The 15653-nt window shown below is 37.1% G+C and overlaps 1 protein-coding gene across 3 annotated transcripts in view; it reads left to right on the forward strand.

The window, feature by feature from the left end:
* The window catches only part of si:ch73-63e15.2 (protein strawberry notch homolog 2), a 55049-nt gene that overhangs the window by 31720 nt on the left and 7676 nt on the right, over positions 1-15653 (forward strand). For all 3 annotated transcript variants that reach the window (XM_053512688.1, XM_053512690.1, XM_053512689.1), the window contains 23 exons: positions 5487-5615; positions 5862-5945; positions 6338-6425; positions 6528-6688; positions 6781-6914; positions 7336-7426; positions 7560-7703; positions 7840-7957; positions 8052-8157; positions 8241-8394; positions 9223-9399; positions 9518-9615; positions 9994-10076; positions 10497-10682; positions 10896-11017; positions 11537-11668; positions 11939-12074; positions 12773-12885; positions 13851-13922; positions 14008-14116; positions 14378-14449; positions 14555-14698; positions 14798-14892. In XM_053512688.1, the coding sequence (XP_053368663.1) occupies positions 5487-5615; positions 5862-5945; positions 6338-6425; positions 6528-6688; positions 6781-6914; positions 7336-7426; positions 7560-7703; positions 7840-7957; positions 8052-8157; positions 8241-8394; positions 9223-9399; positions 9518-9615; positions 9994-10076; positions 10497-10682; positions 10896-11017; positions 11537-11668; positions 11939-12074; positions 12773-12885; positions 13851-13922; positions 14008-14116; positions 14378-14449; positions 14555-14698; positions 14798-14892 (2748 nt within the window). The remainder of the gene's footprint in view (positions 1-5486; positions 5616-5861; positions 5946-6337; positions 6426-6527; positions 6689-6780; positions 6915-7335; positions 7427-7559; positions 7704-7839; positions 7958-8051; positions 8158-8240; positions 8395-9222; positions 9400-9517; positions 9616-9993; positions 10077-10496; positions 10683-10895; positions 11018-11536; positions 11669-11938; positions 12075-12772; positions 12886-13850; positions 13923-14007; positions 14117-14377; positions 14450-14554; positions 14699-14797; positions 14893-15653) is intronic.

Below are 15653 nucleotides of genomic sequence, written 5' to 3' on the forward strand. Positions count from 1 at the left end.
TAATAATAACTCTGAGATTCCTTTGTTAACTAAAAACAAGAGTCATGCTATAAGATGACTGCGAGTTGTCAGTCATATTTAAAGCTATTGATTCTCAGGCCGCTGCATGTTGGTAATCAACATGACAAACTGCAATCTGTGCCGGCTTCCAGTAAGAGGTGGAAGGAGGCGCTTCTTGGATTCTCCTCTGGCTCGCTGACAACTTGATGATTTGAATACCGTATAAATTTCTGGTTGTTTGCATGACAGCCTTTTGCACAAACTTTTGGATGGTTCGATGAGTGCAGTCAAGTTTAACTAAATAAATTGTTTCGCATCAAACTTCCATTAGTAGCATGGACCATGACAAAGTCTTAACCACATCATGTCAGTAACTGTCCCTGTTTGGAGACAAATGCAGTGCAAAAAAACTGGAATATGAGGCATGTTTGATCAGTTAAGTCAGTCAGTCTTGTTGAATAGGAGGTTTCAGATGACATCTTGTGTTTATCTGTTTGCGTGCACTTTTGGGTCAAAAGTGTCATCAGGCCGTGTGAATCTTCAGATTCTTAAGAAGGAAGGAAAACCAAGGTCTGTCAGTAAACGGTGGGCAAACAGATCTATTTTAGGCCTGAGGCTAAACAGCAAGAGTGCGTGCCTTACTGGAAGAGAGTGATGTAAGGTGCTGTGACTAGACCTAGAACACGGACACCTGTGGTTTTACTACTTGACCTACAGTACTGTATGCAGATCTGAAAATGTTTTTTTCTTCTTTTTTGTTTTTTTTCCATTTGTTTCCATTTTTGCTTCTTCTTATTTTATTTTTTTTTGCTTTTCATTTCTTTCTTTCTTTTTCTTTTTCTTCTTTCCTTTTTTTTAAACGTTTTAAAAACCTTGTAATGACAGTTTTAACTGCACCTGTTGGACTAAGTTTATTTTAAATGCATCAGGAAGCTCTTGCTTGGCTGCTGTTTTCCCGTCAGCGCTTGTTTAGAGGCTTCAGTAAGTGTGAAGCCTTATGGTGTAATCTAATCTATTGTTGTAATAATGTGGCATAATTTCACTGGAGGATTATCGTCAGTCGGTTTGCTGACGTGGAGGACACTTATTTACACAAACACACACACACATTGATTTTATTTTAATCATCTGCCTGCTGTGCGAAGCTTTCTGTCTTCTCTTCATTGTTCAAAATCACACACAGACTTTCGGTAAAAGAAGCCCCCTGTCACTGCGCAGCTTCCTCTTCTCATAGTGTGCTAACACGGTATTTGTTAGTCACATCTGGCCTGCGTTTATGTTGCCATAGGCACCCTTGACTGTCCAAGTGTTTGCACTGCGTCGTCTTATTCAAGCCCAAAGCAAACAGAGCCACCTTAGCAGTCTTCAAAGCAGTCTTGGATAATTAACAAGGACTGCAACATGAAAGAAATGAAATCATCTGTTTTCACTGGAAATTGTTCAAGCAATGCTGGGTTACAGTCAGCATGAAGCGGGTTATGGAGGTCAGGTAGAGGGTGTGCCGTGCCTAAATGTTATGTTTATTTACATTAACAAAGGATTCAAATTCATAAGCCGGAAGATTGTGTTTTTCAGGTTGTAAAAAAAAAACCTATTGCCATTAGTTTTGAAGAAACAGATACTGTACACCTTCACTTTATTTCTCCCATTGTTCAGATCTCCGGGCACATTTGTACAAAACCACTTGTATGCATTGCATGCAAATACCTTATCTGCGTACTGTTACTTTCCGCAGTAAATCACCTAATTAATCTTCGGAAAATGTTAATGTGAAGTTAAATCTGTCAGGAGCAGAAAAGCTTCTCAGAACGCACACAAAATGCAAAGCCTTAATGCAGTTGTCCTACAACGGTATTCTGTGCGCAATCATACCTGAGCCTTTTTTTCTAAACAGATTTGTTTCTGTACAAGCTTCATGTATATTTGAATGCATTTAAATTTTTTCTGAAGATCTGAAAAAAGTGAACACCAAGTGCAAAAAATGTTTTCATACGTCACAGACTTGATTTTTCTTATCGTCCTTTGGTTCTTTGGGCTAGAAATATTTTTTAATAAATAAATGAATGTTTTTATATATGGAAAAATTTCCTGTGGTTGACATGGAATGCTGGGGGATTCCCTGCACGCTGGTTCAGCAAAAAAAAAAAAAAAACGAGTGGAGCAATGGCTCAGTTTTCCTAAAAGTCTACGCTGTATTCATGTGGTTAAAGGACAAAAGAAAGCAATGTACTGCATGATCACAAAACTACAGTAATATATCTGTATTTTATTTCCTTATCACAAGCCTTGGTGTGTCTTTAAGGAAAAACTGCAAATCTTGATTTTACTCTTTTAACATAATGGATGGTAATAAGCATTGATGTTAAATATTATACCTTCTCAACTTTGTACTGTGGCGTTAGTAATTTATGGACCTGTTTCAATACAAGCCAGTGAGGGAGAACTACTTAGATTGTGAAAAACATGGTCTAAATATTTTTTTCATTTTTTTTTTTTTTTTTTTTTTGAGCACTGCTGGGAAACACAAATTGCTTGTTTAAGCAGGAAACAGAGGAAAATATGAAGTGGAAGAGGAACAGACTGCGAGAGGACGCAGGGATCAGCAGACCACAAGCCAAATAAGCGTGTTGTGTGTTGTCTCGTAACAGTTTATAACTTCATTAGGTTATTGTGAACTCTATAGGCTTGGCTGCAGATCTGTGATTTGGAAGTGTTTCGCAATGAAAAGTTGCACGCTGAGTCTTTTCTCGGCACTAATCCTCTGCAGTTACAGACGGGAAATTATTAAGGCTAATGAGGTGCACAAATGTTTCATTGAAATGACTGTGCAGCTTAAAAATTTAATAAGTGATTGTGATATTTTTATTATTTATTTACCCAGAGTATGGATTTGAGATTTGAAATGATTGGATAAGAATTTGAAGGCATTTTTGCAGTATGTAGAAGAATATCACCACCAGCAGAAAAAAATATATACATATATAAACATATATAATAAATTATCAGTGAATAGCAAGATGAATTAATCTGATGAATATCTGCTAAAACTTTTGGTAAAAGAATGATTCGAATTACTGGCCTTTGAAAATTACCTGCATGCAGGTTTTAAGACGCACATAAAAAAACATATATATTAAATTACGTAATTTCGTCTTATATATGTATATATAAGTATATGTATTGTCTTACATACATAAACATATATGTGCTTTTTATGTGAAAGAGCCCAACAGATTTAACAGACTTTTACTACATGTTAAAATGTGCTGCATTTACACACACACACACACACACACACACTCTCACGCACACAGCGAGCCATTTTAAAGTTCAGACACATTTGTAATTGTAATTGGATAAAAGATTTACGCTATCTGTATGTTCTTACATCTCGTTAAACGGCTTCACTGAACTTTCCTGTCCATGGAAAAAGGCGGCTGTGCATGGTGTTTTCTGCTGTGACAGGAACAAACAGGCTGCTCTAGTTTGAGTCAGAGCTGGCCTCAGTTAGATGGGCAGGATGTGATGTTTTTGCTTAGTAAAGAAGCAGCTGTCACTTGCTCCTCAGTTTCTCCGTGGAAATGTTCAGAACCAAGGCGAGCTTTCCCTGATTTTGCCTGCCATCGTGTGTGCAAGTGTACGACTTTCCTGCCGTTCTGTTCCAGTGGCCGTTTCGTCCTGTCTGTTTATTATCCCCTAAAATAACGACCGTCTTTGCTCAGTTCTCTAGCTGTGAATTCACTGAATTTCTTTCGTTTTTTTGTTTACAGTCTACACAAAAATCCCAACTGTGACTGACTAATTGCCTGCTACGCTCTTACATTGTACATTATAAACCTATAGTATAATTATTTTTGATTACTCTATTATTTTTTTAAATAAAAAAATACTGTTGATAGTTATGGACTGAAATTCCTGGATCGTTGGGTTAACTTAAAAGTTGTAAAATATCTCAAAATTACTTGAGACTAGTCTTGTAGCTTTAATAGTTCTGCTGATTTTTAAACAAAAAAATACAAAAACAGGTAAAAAGTTGCATTCAAGATATTTCATCTCCGAAGGTACTTGATCTTCTTGAACTGCATACATGTTTCACAAATAAAGAACATTTAAATATTTTGCCATTTTGATCAGCAAAGTAAAAAACTATGTCAGACCTGAGCATTTAAACATAAATAGTGAATTTTTTGTTAACATGTTTATTTAGATGGACTGTAATCACACTCAGGCACAAGTTTTTTTCTTTTTATTATTATTTTAAAAAATCCAAAATTTACAGAGCATATGTTTTGTTTAACTTTTTAACTTTAAAATGTTTTTAAAAGCGATTGTTTCCTATAAAAGTGATAATTGGGAAAGCTTAAATTTTTTTATATAAATATTTTTTTTCCGTTTCCTAAGTGTTTTGTGCACCTCGGTTATTTATATTTTTTGCCAGCATCATTAAAAAATGTTTTTAGATTTTGTTACTTCTTGATCAAATGCTTGACTCTATGAATCTCTGTTTTATTATAATGATTATGTTTTGTTTTCTTTATCACTTTTCAAGTGAGTAATTAAAAGGAGATGTGTAGACCAGTGTGTACACAAATATGAAATGAGCTCAGAGCTAATTGCTGCTATGAGATTACAGCGAGCTTAACTGTATGCACTTAGAAAGCGGCTTTTAATTAGAGATTGTCCTGATCATCATCTCCTCATCCCTGATAGTAAATAAACTCACTTTTTCTGTTTTTTTTTTTTTTTTGCTCAAGCTTTGAAACAATGAAATTTTTAAAGCAAATTAAAAAGTAAACATGTTTTTGGGGGAAACATATATATGGTTTCTTCCTTTTTTTTTTTTTTTTGGCCACAAAACATATTTCAACCATTTAAGTTAAATCATTCAGTGTCATTACACAACACTTATGTTTCACAAGCATTGAAGTCATTTAATTGACTTTCTAGAGTTGAGTTGTTCTCATGGGAACAAAATAATGCAATTTCCAAGGACCAGTTTATCTAGAATTGATTGGGTTTTATTTCGGTCCAAGAACTAGTTTTTGCATGATTAAATTAAATTCCTTGAGATTTTAAACCTCTAGGTGAGTCAGCAGTCACCTCATTAATCTGTCTAGTACTCAGGATCACAGTGTATCTGTTTCTCTCACATACACTGGCCATGAGAGAGGATGGGACACTGGTGCACAGGATGGAATGGGCACTGTATACACTGTCAACCAAAATGTTTCAGGAGGTCCAGTGGAAGCCCACATTATGAACACAGTGGTTATAGAAATGACATTATTGGCATTATGAAATATTGGCTCAATGATAGTGTTTCGCCTGCCATGCGGATGGTCCGCTGTGGCGACCCCTGGCCAGGAGCAGCCGAAAGACCAACAACAATGCATTTGAAATTTCTGCATAAAATGGTCTTAATCTGTGACAATTCAGTCTTTCCATTACTTCCTGTCTCTCATTGTTCTTGCTCTTTCCCTCTGTAGGACCTATGTATAGATGATCTGTCCAACAACTCGCTATTCTCTTCTTCTGATTCCCTGTCCCATGTAGAAGACAGCTTGGCAACTGTGCCTACCATATGGGACATCAATACACCAGCACAGATTCAGGAGGTAAGACTTACGTATTTGCTCCTCCACCCACACAGAGTCATCTGTCAAAGCAACCGCGGGTTTCCTCTGAATTTTGATATTGTTTGTTGCACTCCTACACTTAAGCACTCTGTATAGGCTTTATGAGGCAGGCTTTTAAGAGATGTTGTGAACCCAGTCGACATGGCACATTTTCACACGTTTTTTTTTTTTTTTTTGCCTCTGATTTACTTTCAGTCTTGTGTTTTCGCTTTTTTCTCTTTTAAGCTGCATTCCACCCGGTTTCAAGGTTTAAACAGTTTAGAAGATATCACAGCGATAATCAGCACACCGCCTTTGAGGAGCCTTCAGGTAGCTTTTTACAACATTACACCAATGAATAAATGAAATCATTGTTGTTTCTAGTACAAATTAGTCGAAATAACTGAGCTAAGCTTGATGTGCATATTATTATTTGATTTGAATTGATTTAATCATTTTAACACATCTAAACTAACAGTATTCATGAAAACATTTATAGTGACTTCATAGTAATTAATTAGATTCATAGTACAGTTCACTTCACTTCGAAATGAACTTAAGTTTTGTAAACAATTTCCCTGAAGTAGTCATACGATACTGTAGCATATATACAGTTTTGCTTTGATAGATTTCACTTTCATTTTTAGCTTGGTTCTTTAAGTGGGTGTACCTGTACTCTTTGTCTCTATGAGTGATTGTCCTGTAACTTATCTGTATTATAGCAACCAGAGGAGGAAGAGGAAATCGAGGATGAGGAGACAGAAGAGTTAGGCCATGTGGACACCTACGCTGACTACAAACCTTCAAAATGTAGGCTCAGCCATCCCATTTCAGTTCCCATCCTATCTGTCTGTCTGTCATCCCACACTATTAACATTTTTTTTCCTCCTCTCCTTGTTTGTCCCCTACCAGCCACTATAGGAAACTCACACCCTGACCGTGTTGTGGAGACCAACACTCTTTCAAGCGTCCCTCCACCTGACATCAGCTACACCCTCTCTATTCCCAATGCAATCATAGATAGCAGTATGCTCTCTGCCCTGCAGCTCGAGGCTATCATCTATGCCTGCCAAGTATGTACTGTGACACATGTGTGTCTACACTTATCAACAATTTCAGATTTCAGATGTTGGTTAAAATCCTGACCTCTTTCTTTTTATGTTAGCAACACGAGGTGATCCTACAGAACAAGCAGAGAGCCGGTTTTTTGATAGGAGATGGAGCTGGAGTGGGAAAAGGTCGCACAGTGGCCGGAATCATCCTTGAGAGCTACCTAAAGGGAAGAAGAAAAGCACTTTGGTAAGCAGTTTACAATGTTATCAGCTCGTAAGGAATCTCTGCTCTGTAGAGTTTGGTCATTTTTTTTTTTTTTAAGATGATTGAACTCATCATCAATAAGTTGATCGATATAAGATAAGATCATCGATAAGTTTGCTTGCAGAGAATCTACACAGTACTTCAGTTTCCTATTACAGTTTAAAGACACGCAGATTAGGCTTACTAATGTTTCCAAATTGCCTGTTTTGAGTGTGTGATTGTAAGTGAATGGATTGCCACCTCTTCTAGGGCATACCCTGTCTAGTGCCCCAGGGGTAGGCTCTAGGCTCCTCTTGACTCTTTACAGTGGCACTTTACTTTAGTGCTTCTTCTCCATAATTTGCTTCTTTTCACCTAAATTAAGCACCATTTATATCTCTAATTTATCTGATGTCTCTTTCAGGTTCAGTGTTTCAAATGACCTCAAATATGATGCTGAACGAGATCTTCAGGACATTGGTGCTCCTAATATTCTAGTACATGCCTTAAATAAGGTGAAGGTCTTCACACATTGCACAGAACTGGCATTTGCACTCTTTTTTATATGATGTCTTTCCTCATCAGAACTTAGAGCGCTGTATTACCACATAACACCTCACCTGTTTGTGTGTCACTGTGTCCTGTCAGATAAAGTATGGGGACACCGCTACCTCAGAAGGGGTTCTGTTTGCTACCTACTCGGCCCTGATCGGCGAGAGCCAGGCAGGAGGCCAGCACCGCACTAGACTCAAGCAGATCCTTGATTGGTGCGGACCTGACTTTGATGGAGTTGTATCCTTTACTGTTAATTCTTTACTGTGATTTCTCACTATACCTGACCAACGAATGTAAAGATTTAAAATCTGAATGACTACTACATATCCTTGCATGCTTGTTATATATTCCCTTAACTGAACCATGCATATAGATCGTGTTTGATGAATGCCATAAGGCAAAAAATGCCACGTCCACCAAAATGGGTAAAGCTGTGCTGCATCTACAGAACAAGCTTCCTCTGGCTAGGGTGGTCTACGCCAGTGCGACAGGTTAGTGTTCCAAGGATGTCATTTCAACTACATGGAAATGTTAGTTTTTTTTTTTCTTTATGACTTGAATCTTGATTCCCCATCCATTCCACAGGTGCATCTGAGCCAAAGAACATGATCTACATGAGTCGTCTGGGTATCTGGGGAGAAGGAACCCAGTTTAAAACCTTTGATGACTTTCTCCACGCTATAGAAAAGAGGTTTGTAAAATGGACATGGTCAGTAAATAGCCAGTTGGTGCAGGAAGACGTTTACTCATTGACTGATTGCACTGTTTTGGTAGAGGTGTGGGTGCCATGGAGATTGTAGCAATGGACATGAAGGTGAGTGGGATGTACATTGCACGGCAACTGAGCTTCTCAGGGGTGTCCTTCCGCATTGAAGAGATCAGCTTGGACGACGACTTCACACTTGTTTACAACAAAGCTGCCAAACTGGTGAGCACTCCATAAAAGCCAGGATTGTTTTAAAATTATATTTCCAGAGAATTTTTTTTTTCTGGAAACAATATAGCGCATCCCAACTATATCAATCTAAAACCTATTTTGATAGCATTTTTTGTTCTATCAAAATGAGATTAACACAACCACATTCAGGACAAAAAACTAAAATATAAAACAATGTTCTTAACTTATTAGTGAGGTCTGGAAAATGTAGATTTTGGCAGCTATGTATAATCACATGGATTATGTTTTCAGAAACCAATTATGAAAAGGGACTGAAAATCTTGATATAATGTCTTGTGTCGTTAATGTATAATATACCTTTAAGTAAAAAACACACAATGGCCCAAGCTCATGCAATAGAGATTTGCCAGCGGTTTGGCAATTTAAAGTTTACTATTTACAACTTTTGCAAAATACAGTTTTAATTAATTGATAAATGAATGGCACAATGCATTTTTTAATGGTTTCTTCAATGTTGTGGAAGGTACTCTAGACTGTTTGTTATTGCTTACGTTATAGTTGATAAATGTTCATTCGCTCACTGGTGTCACCGAACCCCCCCCCCTTCCATTAATGTTGCATAAACAGTTTGATCACATTAACAGTTACATGTTTTTATTTTGTTAAACAACACCAGGCAGCTTAATATAAAACATTACACTGTAGACTCAAGAAAAAAAATATATATATTAGAACCACTGTCTAAGCTGTGCCAGTTTGATTTGAGCATTAGCCCATGGTGTGGTGTAATATTATAATATCTTAAACACAAGAACTGCTGTGAAAACTGAACAGACGCTTTCTATCTGTGATCCTCAGTGGGCAGAAGCCTTGGCTGTGTTCACTCAGGCAGCTGATCTTCTTGGTATGGTGTCCAGGAAGTCTCTGTGGGGTCAGTTTTGGTCTTCCCACCAGCGCTTTTTCAAATACCTCTGCATTGCCTCCAAGGTTCGCTGTTTGGTCGAACTGGCTAAGAAGGAGCTGGAAGCTGGCAAGGTAAGCTTCAGCACACTATTGAAGTGATTAATCATTTTTAGATTGTTTTTGTTCTGTTTCAAAAAAGATAAATGACAATATAAAGCTGTAATTCTAAGAATTGTCTTTTGTCCCCCAGTGTGTTGTGATTGGTTTACAATCCACGGGTGAAGCACGGACCCGAGAAGTTCTTGATGAAAACGAGGGACACCTCGACAAATTTGTTTCTGCTGCAGAGTGAGTATAACTGTTCTCAGTGTATGTGTAGGTTAAAGCCACATAGTTCCTGTTTGTGAATGAAACATCATAAAGCATGACTGGCTTTTCGGAATGATAGAGGGTTTACCATTGATGTCTATTAAATCACTGTGGTTGATTAACGTTCCGTTTGACATTCTGAAACTGCATGTTTGACAATGTCAGTTTGCAAGATAAAAGTGCTTGCATTTTGTGTTTTTCTTCATTGCCATTGGCCTCTTAATATTATCAATCCATATAAGGGGCTTTCATCCTGTCCTACTGCTTACTGAAGCAGTAATATGAAACACAGTATGGTGTTATATTTAAATGCCTAGTGTGGATTCTTTTTAATAACTTTGGTTTCTGTGTTCGAAGGGGTGTGTTCCAGTCCCTGGTCCAAAAGCATTTCCCTTCAGAGAAACAGAGAAGAGAAAAAGGAGCAACCAGCAAGAGGAAACGTAGGTCTTTTCTCGCACCCACAGATCTGTGTGGGACATCAGACATTCTTTGCATTTCTTACTTACAGGAAATGTCAAATTTGATGGTGTTACTTTTCACAGCAAAATTTCTCTGACTTCAGCTCATCCCTATCAAATTTCCCCAGGTACATTAAAATTATGTAGCCTCAGAAATGACCTGAATATAATCCTACCACCAGGACGGGGCTTAAACTGAAACAGTATTTAATCTGTGAGATTTTGGCCCTATGTCAAATCCAATATATATATCTGCGTTAGAAATAGTATACTGCTGTATACTGCTCTACCAAACACACTAATATTTATATTATTTATCTTTCTTAAAATGATCTTGATTTGTCCTAGACCGAAATACAGATACAGTATGCATAAAACGTGTTGTACATGTATGTGATGTAGGTAAAGCCAAAGGTCGGCACCCAAAGTGCTCCAAGCAGGGTGCGGATGCCAAAAGCGTCATTAACATCAGCGATGACAGCAGCACAGAGACTGATGGAGTGGAGAGCGACTCCAACTCGTCTCCAGATTCACTACAGGACAATACTGATGATGTCATCTTCATTACACAAACCAACTGTCATGCTGGTACAGTGACTCATCATTCTGATTAAGGTCCAGTGGTGCATAAAAAGCTGCTGCCTTTTTTTACTTCACTTTTTTATTTAGCACAGTGAACCATAAATAAAGCAAAGTTAAAATTGATGTAAAGCTTAAAAACTAAATTTAACAGCTCACTGTTTATGACTGTCATTTTTTCTGAGTAATTAAAGATCCTAATTTTCCCTGCCTGATCACTAGCACGTTTGGAGGAGATGAAGCAAAGCCTTCTTAATAAAATCTCTGAGCTTGGAAAGGAACTACCTCTGAACACACTGGATGAGCTCATAGATAAATTTGGAGGTCCGGAAAAGGTTGCAGAGGTAAATCAAGTGGGAAAAGTGTGTAGATTATTACATATTGTGATAATGATTAGCAAATGAGTACATATTGGAATATATTACTAATACTGTAGATTATCACATGCCTGATAAAATGTATTATCAACATCTGTTGTTTAGCTAAATTAGAAACATATTTGATTTCATTTTATAATGAACTTAATATGTGCTTCTTAGTTATATTAAATTAAATATTTCTTTAAATGCCAAAATTAGACACAATTTTGGTGTAAATAAATAAAGACATAAATTTAGTTTTAATATGCCACAGGATGCAACATAATGGACTGTTATAACATATGAATGGGGATCGTTTTATTTATTTTGTCTTGTGTAACCGAAATAAAAAAGTTAACATTAGCAAAGCTCCCCAATATGTGTAATTAAAAAAGCTAAACTATGATTAGGATATGATTAATGTGCACATTATAGATTATAGTTTTCTCTCTCTCTCTCTCTCTCTCTCTCTCTCTATCTTCCTCCCTTTCTCTCTGTGTTTAGATGACTGGACGGAAGGGCCGAGTGGTGCGCCGACCAGATGGGAGCGTGCGCTACGAGTCCCGTGCTGAGCAGGGCCACACCATTGACCACATCAACATTAAAGAAAAGGATCGCTTCATGAACGGAGAGAAGGTTAGAAATGTGTGATGTTGTTTAAAAAGTTACGTCAATAATTCATTTCAAAAGTGCAAACCTTATCTGAATGCGTCGTGGAAAAAATTTTTAGGGTGAATCAGATTCTAAGTGTTTCCCTTTCTTTTTCTCTTTCTTTCTTTTCCTCTTTCACTCTGATTTGTGCTCTCTTTTTCCTCTCACTCTCTCTCACCTACTTTCTCTCTCTCTCTCTCTCTCTCTAACTCTGTTTCTCTCTCACTCTTTACTCTATGTTTTTCTCTTTCTTAGCTGGTGGCTATAATCTCTGAGGCAGCCAGTTCAGGCATCTCTCTGCAGGCAGACAGACGGGTGAAGAACCAGTGTAGGCGAGTCCACATGACCCTGGAGTTGCCCTGGAGTGCTGACCGGGCCATTCAGCAGTTTGGTGAGTTTACATTTGCTGATTCTTGTTTTTAGACTCCTATCACTGGGGGGATGCTTACTACAAAAAAAAGGCACCTAATTATTTATTAATAATCCAACTGAACAAGTGAAAGAAGCACTGCTAAAAGGTAATGTTATCTAAATGATAATGACAGGGAGTTTAATGTTATGGTAGAGATTTTTCATCTTATCTTATTTCTCATTTTTTAGTCAAATTTATGTCAGTTATTTTTTTTATTCAGCAGCTTTTTCTTATATGTGCTGCTTATTTCAACAGCCATCCACACAAATAGACATATTGCTCCAGGCACTAACTCCATGTTGGCTAAAATGTTTAGCACTACAGTGATAAAGAATTCCTATATAGTCTTCCAGTTTCTATGTGATATTATAATATTGTTAAAATGAATTAGTTTTTTGCGGCGTCCGTCAGTTCTCATTTTTGTTTTGACGTTTGTAATGGAAACTGCCTTATAAATATCCAAGTATTAATCTGAATCATAAATGAAGTGAAGTATGTTGTGGCCAGCTATTTCTCAAATTAGAATGTTGATCTCACTTTTGACATTTTCTCTTATGTCTTGATAATAACTACCACCAGTGTTGACCTTCAATTCTGGTGTTAGCTTCCTGAAACGGAGGACATTGTTACCACAGACCTAAAAACAGCAAACCTTACTTTTTCATTATTCTCACCAGGTCGCACTCACCGCTCCAACCAAGTCACAGCACCGGAGTACATCTTCCTGATCTCTGAACTGGCCGGCGAAAGACGCTTCGCTTCTATTGTGGCTAAGAGGCTGGAGAGTCTGGTACGTCACAGATACACTCATATCCACCGTCAAGCTGATGACACACTGATTCATCACAACTCACCTCTTTTAATGTGTGTCTTATAATGCTATTGATCCTCATAACAGGATCTGTGTTCTCTGGGTTGTCAAGTACAGGCGCACGTCACGGTCACTTTCTCCATTCTTTTTATATTTATCATATGTCCTAATAGCAAAATCATATGGACATATAACATATGGACACTGGGTACTTTCATTTAATTATATCAGACCAAAAGAGCATACCGTTATACTGGTCTGGTTTGTGTCCACTCCACTTGTTTCCTTTTTAGAGAGAGAAAAAGAGTGTCACTGCGCATCAATACAAAATAATTTTTACTGATCACATCCATCCTAACATGGTCTTTCTTGTAATATCTTCTGTCGTATCATAATGTATTTCCGTCATGTACTGAATTACTGTATGTTCTCGGGCATTGAGGTCATCTCTGTTGTTGAATTTTTTTCTCCCCACGTAGAGGAAATGATCTCGTTTCTCACTTCAAAGGGGTCTACCACTTGCAATTAGGTCATATTAGTCATTTTGGAAGTCAAAACTGATATAGGACGCGAAGCTCAGGATTTGAGACGTCCTACTCACTTTCAGTCTAAGTAAAAGTGAATCTGATGAAGGGTTATCTAGTACAGTTTTAAACCAAGTCAATCCATACAACCTCAATTTTAGCACGGCTAATATTTGCTGATGGCAGTTTCCACGTATGCTCCATGCATCAGCTTGACACTACTCAGACTTTTAAGTCAATTGATAAACTCTATTAAACAGCAGTATTTAGGAGAACAACTCTAGTGGAGCTAACTGCAGCCTGCATTTGTGGCGAAATATTATAATTTTGTTCAAAGAGTTTAACAAGTGAGGATTAATAATTTGACCACAACTCCAGAGTGATTTTAAAGATAAAAGTAATGTCTGTTTTTTTATACAGGGAGCACTGACCCACGGGGACCGACGAGCAACTGAGTCTAGAGACTTGAGCAAGTACAATTTTGAAAATAAAGTAAGTCTCCGTCTTATCAGGAACACATGCAGATTCTAATCTAGTCCTAGACTGAGCAATGGGTGTGTTTGTTTTTCTTTTTCAGTATGGCAACAGGGCTTTAGAGAAGATCACCAAGGCCATTTTGGGTCATATAGAAAGTAAGGTGGCACCTCCCAAAGGCTATCCAGGAGGTGATGCCATGTTCTTCAGAGGTAAGCTAGCTTGTGTGTGTCTGTGAAAGTGTGGGTGTTGGTGTGTTAATATGTAGCTGAGGAGAAAAGTAGGCTGAATATTACTGAAGTATAGTCAGTGTTAATATATGTCCTATTCTCAGCTGCAAATATAGATGACTGTATGATATGTATGTACAGTATTTCAATCTTCTAATTTTATTGTGCGCAGTCAAATAATGCAATCATGTGACTCTTTCGAAAGGGTATTGACCAGCAAATTTGCATTTTTTGTGTTGTTAGACATGAAGCAAGGTATGATGGATGTCGGTATTTTCTGCAAGGAGGCTCGCTTTGGCATCAACTCTGAGAAAGGTAAAGTCACCATGCTTTATGTCCTATATACTGTACATAGACTGGTTTCCAATTATAGATTACATCATTCTCAGTTCTACGTCTTTGTTTTTTTTTTTTTAACAGACTGCACCATTACAAAGTTCCTCAATCGTATTTTGGGTTTAGAAGTGCACAAGCAGAATTCTTTATTTCAGTACTTCAGTGACAATTTTGACTACCTGATTGAAAAGGACAAAAAGGAAGGCAAATATGATATGGGGATCTTGGGTAAGTATTTACGGTACTTTCTGTTTAACGTTGTTCCCTCTTTTCCCACTAAAAGCAGTTATTCGGATTCTCATGTCTCCTTTTCTTGTTTGTTTACAGATCTGGCTCCTGGTAATGATGAGATCTCTAACGAGACTCAAGAAAAGTTTCAGACTCCAGGCAACCCACAGGAAGGCCAAGTAGTTCTCTATAAGGTCAGTTTGGACTAATCAAGTAATTAAGTGCTCATACTGTATTAGTTGTGTAGGATGATAAACTCTAAAATACACACTATTTCCTGTGAACAGAATCAGAGCCACTAATGTGCAGTTGATTTTTCATACAGCATACAGCATTTATTTTGTTCTTTATAACCACTTCATAAGAAAACAAGTTGAGTATTGTAGTAGTTTAAGGCTCACAGGTGTTATCTGTATTTATTTCCCATTGTTTAGATTAATTTCCTTTTTTTCAGATGCAGAAAACAAATGAACAAAACAACAAACGTGTAATAAGCTGCATGAACATTAAAAAGCTTAATGCCATTTCATAAAAACTCAGGGAATGTTTGTATAAAAAAATCCAGGAAAAAATATATATTTTAATTGCTTCATTATTTAAGTTAACAGAAACAAATAGCACGGATTATTCGATAATTGTGTGAGTAAAGTGTTTCTCCATGATTCTTTGTAAGGGCAAACCAAATCATCCATAATGGGAACCATTTATTTATTTCTCATATTTAGAGCATACTTTTAAATAATTTTGAAGAAACCCACAAGTTAATGTGGCATAGCAGAAAAGGGCAAAATGGTATAAGATACTATTAAAGCTCAGTGATTTAGTTGTTTTTATTAGTTTATTTAGTTTATTAATTTATTTAATAAATTGCTTATACTAAATGGAGTGCATAAATATAAGCAAAAGATACATTTTTACAAAAAAAAAACAAATTGCATTAAGATAAAATGAGACA

Source organism: Clarias gariepinus, chromosome 15 (genome assembly GCF_024256425.1).
Source record: "Clarias gariepinus isolate MV-2021 ecotype Netherlands chromosome 15, CGAR_prim_01v2, whole genome shotgun sequence".
NCBI classification, from domain to species: Eukaryota; Metazoa; Chordata; class Actinopteri; order Siluriformes; family Clariidae; genus Clarias; species Clarias gariepinus.